The following is a 6000-nucleotide window of genomic DNA, read 5'->3' on the forward strand; positions in this document are numbered from 1 at the left end:
ATTTTTTTTGGTTTTGTTTCTGTTTTTTTAATATCCTTGGTTTGAGCTTTTGTCGAGACTGGAGTTTCTGAATGAGATGAATGAGTTAGTCTGGGGTAACTATTCTTTTTTTTTATTTTTTAATATATCTTTATTGATTTCAGAGAGAGGGAAGAAGAGGGAGAGAGAAAGAGAGAAACGTCAATGATGAGAGAGTCATTGATCAGCTGCCTCGTGCACGCCCCAACCGGGAATCGAACCCTGATCGCCTGGATCCTAGGCCGATGCTCAACCCCTGAGCCACATCAGGCCGGGCTGGGGTAACTATTCTAAGAAAATGGCTTTGCCCTGGGTTGCTGAAGCAACTAGATGGGTATCTCAGCATCACCCTCCGTGGTCACTATGACTGACTTCAGCTTCAGCGGACTCAGGGCTCAGGGCATCCAGCCAAGCCTCTTGAGAGAGTCTGGATGTCCCAGTACATTTTCATTTTATATTAAGCTGCAAACTGAGCAGTTTCCAACATCCAGCCCAGAACCAGCCACCTCCATTCTAAAAATGTCCAAGGAGGGCCTCCTGGGCATGGGCGAGCAGGATATAAGTGGTTCGGTGACAGCTATAAGGGACTAACTTACAATATTTGCATTGATAGAAACAGCACTTCATTTTACTGTTCCCTTTTTCTATCTATAGATGGAAAGCTGTGCACCAGTTACAACAGAGGGCTCATCTCAAGGGCAAAGATCAAGGCTATCAAGTACAGCATGGTCATCATCCTTGGTAAGCAACGTCCCTCCTTGTGTCACAGAACTGTGTGAACATCCCAAGAGCAAACGTGCACCTAGGACCAGGTGGTGGCGACCCCGAGGGGGAGAGGAGTTTGTCCACAGACACGTCCACCTGTGATTGGGGAGGAATGTGTGAAACTGATCAGTCCTTCAAAGGGTGACCTTTGGCTCCTAATCTCTGTCTTCATTAATCTAGACTCCCACCAAGGCCCCGGGGTGCACAGTTTGGAGAAAATCTCACCACTAGCTGGTCTTCTCCTATTTCCTCGGCAAAACAGCCCACGAGATTGTTTAAAATGTAAAGCATACCTTGTCGCTATCTTGCAGATCCCCCTACAGCTTCCCATTGAGTTGGAATAATACCCAACTTTGTTCCATGTCTTCCAAGGCCCATGAGACCCATCCTCCCACCATCTGCGCTCCCTCCCCTCTGCGCTCCTCCTTGCTCGTTCAATCCCAGCCACTGTGGTCTTGCAATTTCTTCAGGATGTCACCTTGTTCTGACCTTGATGCCCTTGCCGTTTCCCACCTGAAATGCTCTGCCCCAGATGCGGGCATGGCGTAGCCCCTCACGTCCTCACTTCCCATCAAAGCCACCTCCCGGAAAGGCCTCAACAAGCCTGACACAGCCCTCCTGCAGCCTCCGCCCGGCCTTAGTTTTCCTCACATTCCTACTTGCCCCGACATTATAAAATAGGTATTGATCTGCGTATTGTCTGTCTCTCGGGCTGGAGAAATAATTCCACGAGAGCAATGACTTAGGCCTTGTGTTCCTTACAATGCTATCACCAAGGCCTTGAGTAGGGCCCCCAAACACTGGGTGCCTGATTAACACCGCTGAGTGAACTGATAAATGAGGTTGGATATGCAAGAAGGAAGGGGAATTGTGCTGTGTCCTTTTTTGTAGCTCAAATACGACCCTCCCTGCCCCTCACGCGGCCCTTGGAGCTCTGAGAGAGCACAGCCCTCCTGTTAGCTGCATGTCAACTCACCGAAAGTCAATCTCACCTTTATAAACACAGCAGCAAAATGCCAACCCGACCACACGCAGCGGGACTCAGCCAGCAGAATGTGGGCACACAACAATGGGGATGGGGTGTGTGCAGCCCACCAGGGCTCAGAATCCTGTCCCAGAAGCTTCTGGAATTGACGGGCCTCTCTTGCCTTCCCAGGCAATCGGGAGCACAGACACAGGCTCCCTGGGGCGGAGTCAGGAGGCATAACTGGTACGTGTGTCCCAGAGCCAAAATGTCCCTCCGTGACCAGGAGCTAAATGCCCAGGCCTGGGGGGCTCTGTAGTCAGAAAGCAGAGAAGCCCATGAGAGGGTCAGCCAGTGTCAACGACCCAATTAAACCAAATCAGCCCTTTCTCTACCAAATATCCTGCAACGCCTCTTGCCCACCCTGATACAAAATGTATCCATAAAACTATTGGCCTACTGTAATTCATAAACAATCAATACATAATAATATCAAGGAGGAATAGAAAGAAATTTATAATAAAATGATAGAGATTTCAGTACCTAAGTACTTGAGCACAGCTCCACAGGTGAGGGAGGAAGCAGCCATCAGTTCAAACCATGCAGGTGCACGTTCACGGAGACACAAAACAGAGCAGCCCGCTGTTGGTGACTGGGTTTCCCAGCAGGTGCATAAACCCCGATACAGTTCCAAATGGAACAAGTAATCTTTCCTCATTTGCATGGGAATTACATTTCTTTTTTTTAATCCTCACCTGAGGACATGCTTAGAGAGAGTGAGAGAGAGAATCGTATGCTCCCTGACTGGGGATCAAACCTGCCACCCAGGTATGTGTCCTGACTGGGAATCGAACCAGCAGCCTTTGGGTGCACCGGACAACACTTAACCAACTGAGCCACTCTGCCCAGATGGGAATTGCATCTCTGGAAAATTCCGTATTTATTAAAAATACTGTGTTCCTATATAAAATAGTCAGGTTTCTCCACTGGGATACTTACAAACAGGTCCCTGCTCCGTGAGTGTCCAGCTGGGAGCTCAGAGGATGTGTGGGACGTGGGTGGGACTTCCTGCTCCAGGCAGGGGGGCTGGCCTCCCTGGGAAGCCAGAACCACACCCCAACACACCCCCTTCAATACAGCAGCACGCACATTGTGAAGTGCTCCAAAGAGGCGATTTCACGCCTCCATGCCCAGCGGTTCCCCAGCTCTCAATGAGGAGTCACACAGTCGTCAAATGGGACCTTGTCTGTACAGAGAGAGAAGCTTCAGGAGCTGTCTGTGGGATGTGTACGTGTGTGTATGTGTGTGTGTGTGTGCGCACGCGTGTGTTTAAGCGAACATGACATTTGGTTCACAAGCACAACTGTTTTAAGTATTTCTGAGAGACCCCGGGTGTAAGGCCTGTGCCCTGGGCTGGGCGCCGTCGGGTGCTGACTGCCTCCCCCCCACCAGCCTTCATCTGCTGCTGGAGCCCCTACTTCCTCTTCGACATGCTGGACAACTTCAGCCTGCTCCCGGACACCAAGCAGCGCTTCTACGCGTCTGTGATCATCCAGAACCTGCCGGCCCTGAACAGCGCCATCAACCCCCTGGTCTACTTCACGTTCAGCGGCTCCTCCTGCCTCCCCCGCCGCGGGTAAGGGGCACCAGCCACTCCCGTGGGGTCGGCCTCATCCCAGAGGCCCCGCTTCTGAGGGTCAGGGTGAAGCCCAGGCCCAAGCCATGGCCTGTGCCCTCTGCCTGGGACCACAGCTCAGCAATCGCCTCACCAGGGCACAGGAAGGCCCTTTTTGGCTCCAGGCATGTCCCCCTGAAGTGCCTCCATACACAGCAGGACACGGAGTACGGGGACCACTTCACAGATAAACACACGGGGGCTCACCAGGCCAAGTGACACTGCTGAGGTCAGAGAATGATCAGAAGAGCTGACATGATCTCCCTCCGACAGCTCCTCAGTCATTTTGTTTTTCAGCGGTTTCCTGTACAAGCTAAGGGGGTACAAGGAGAAATTCACAGGAAATCGACTCAGGGCTGGATCCCGGTGGCTGGGGTGCAAGTCCCGCCATTGTGGATTCATAGCTACCTGTGACCTCCGACAAGTTAGTTAACTTCCATAAGCCTCAGTTTGCTCACCTGTATAATGGGGCTAAGAGCAGTGCCCGCCTCCTGGCCGGTGATGTGTGTTCACTGGGCTCGGGAAGGGCTGTAACTGGTGGGGAAGGAAGGCCAGGGCTGTTGCTTAGCAGGGTGTCTGATCCCTGATACATTCTCCATAACTCTCATCTCTTAACGGTCCTGCTCCCCTTTCCATTAAGTCAAATGATTTCCCCTCTCTGCTTTGTTCTTTCTCCAGGGAGCAAAGATCAAGGGATTCCAGAACCACATGTCGCGAGAGGATCGAGAGGCACGAAATGCAGGTCGTGTCCAAGCCGGAATTCATCTAGACCCCGGGGCAGCGGCAGCTCTCCTGGGTCCCTGTCCCTGTCCCCACCCCGGCATGCACATGGAGCCTGAGCCGAACGCCCTGGCTTTGCCGGCGTGGTGTTTCTGCGGGCTCCTCATTGTCTCTGCGTATCGCCGGCTGCTGTTATCTCCCTCACACCTCGGCCGGGAAGCACTGGTGGGTTTATTTTGACAAGTCGGGAGACCGGTATTCATCAGCATCATCCCAGTGAAATATGACTAAATGTTTTCTAGTCCATTTTTACCATCGGATTTTTCTGTAAGTGGAAAAGGAAGTATTTAATTTGATTATAGATAGATGCCCGCCCACAGCTCTGGGATGCGCGTGAGCCTCTTATTTTTAGTCCCACATACATTCTTGACATTAAAATCTCCTTGGCAAAATCCTCCTTCCACAAATTATTCTGAGCTCAACTTTTTTGGGGGCCTACTGCTGGTGGACTCATTAAAATGTGCGGTATATTTTAATAGCGCTCCGTTCCTCATTATGGCGTTGACCCCGAGCCTGCCTGCTTAAGGTCACAGTGGCATTTTTTTCCATAAATTTCTCTTCTCAATTCCATGTGGCCTCGGGGAAAGTATCTCTTTAGGCAGAAATCAGATCCCTGCATCACTATCTTTCTGAGAATTTTTTTTGAATCTGAGAGCCTGAATAATCTCGTTTAATACCAAGTTTTAAAGGCTGCCTTCCTCTCCAATGACCTAAGTGTGAGCAGCCCTGGAAGCTTGGAGTGGCAGAGAAATACTTTTCAATGTTTCTCTTTAAATCAAGATGGGCCACGGAAGACCCACAGAATTGCTGCTAAGCCAGGTGCCTGCATGGGTGCCAATTAACAGAGCAAAACCTGGCCGGCGTCCTAGATGGCAGAACAGGAGGCCTGGGTCCTCCTGACAGTTTTCTTTTTTTAAAAAATATATCTTTATTGACTTCAGAGAGAGGAAGGGAAAGAGAGAGATAGAAACATCAATGATGAGAGTCACTGATCGGTTGCCTCCTGCACGCCCCCGACTGGGGATCTAGCCTGCGACTCGGGCACATGCCCTGACCGGGAATCAAACCGAGGCCTCCTGGATACTAGGTCACTGCTCAACGCTGAGCCACGCCGGGCCGGGCCTCCTAACAGCCTTCAATCTCCCTCAAGCTCTGGTCTGCAAGAGACATTCCCTGCCTACCTCGCCGTCACTCGATCCTGAAAGTTAAGGAGTGTGGGAGGGGCTCTGTGCCCTTCAGAAGCCGTGGACGTGACGCTGGGTGGCAATGCTGTCTCTCCCATTCCCCCGGCAGACTGGGCGTCAGTGGATAATGGTGCAGGTTGCTGTCGGCGTGCATTCTGGAATCCTCATTTCTGTGCATTTGCTGAGCTTGGAGAAGCAGGATGAGCCTCCTGAGAACACTAGTCATTACCAGTCTTATGACTTCGGACACACCATTGAATGTTTCTGGGCATCAGTTGTCTCATCTGTCAGATTGAGGCAGGATAGTAAGAAGCTAGGAAAATTCCTTGGCAAGTGGAATGGGGAAATGAGACAGACAGCTGAACAAACTGGCCAAACAGTTTACAGCAGATACAGAAGGTCACGAGGCAGAAAGCCCCTGGTGCCTAGCAACAGGCAAAGCTAACACTGGACCTAGTCCCCAGGGCGGCCTTTCCTCCTCTGGCATATCGCTAGTCATGTAGTTTGGACCCTTGACCTTTAACATTGCTGGTCATGCAGTTTAGACCCTCCTGACCTTTCCTCCCTAGCGATAACATCTAGGCCTCAGTTATATTTCAGCTCCAGGCCTAGAA

The 6000-nt window shown here is 51.1% G+C and overlaps 1 protein-coding gene across 3 annotated transcripts in view; it reads left to right on the forward strand.

Moving 5' to 3' along the window:
* NPSR1 (neuropeptide S receptor 1) overlaps positions 1-4191 on the forward strand; it is a 75298-nt gene extending 71107 nt beyond the window's left edge. For 2 of the 3 annotated variants that reach the window (XM_087821435.1, XM_087821437.1), the window contains 3 exons: positions 673-759; positions 3200-3383; positions 4101-4191. In XM_087821435.1, the coding sequence (XP_087677561.1) occupies positions 673-759; positions 3200-3383; positions 4101-4191 (362 nt within the window). Of the gene's footprint in view, positions 1-672; positions 760-3199; positions 3384-3519; positions 3531-4100 lie in introns of all 3 variants that reach the window. The other variant, XM_087821436.1, reaches the window with a different exon arrangement.
* Positions 4192-6000: the final 1809 nt, after the last annotated feature.

This window comes from Miniopterus natalensis, chromosome 10 (genome assembly GCF_054644295.1).
Source record: "Miniopterus natalensis isolate mMinNat1 chromosome 10, mMinNat1.hap1, whole genome shotgun sequence".
Classification (NCBI taxonomy): Eukaryota; Metazoa; Chordata; class Mammalia; order Chiroptera; family Miniopteridae; genus Miniopterus; species Miniopterus natalensis.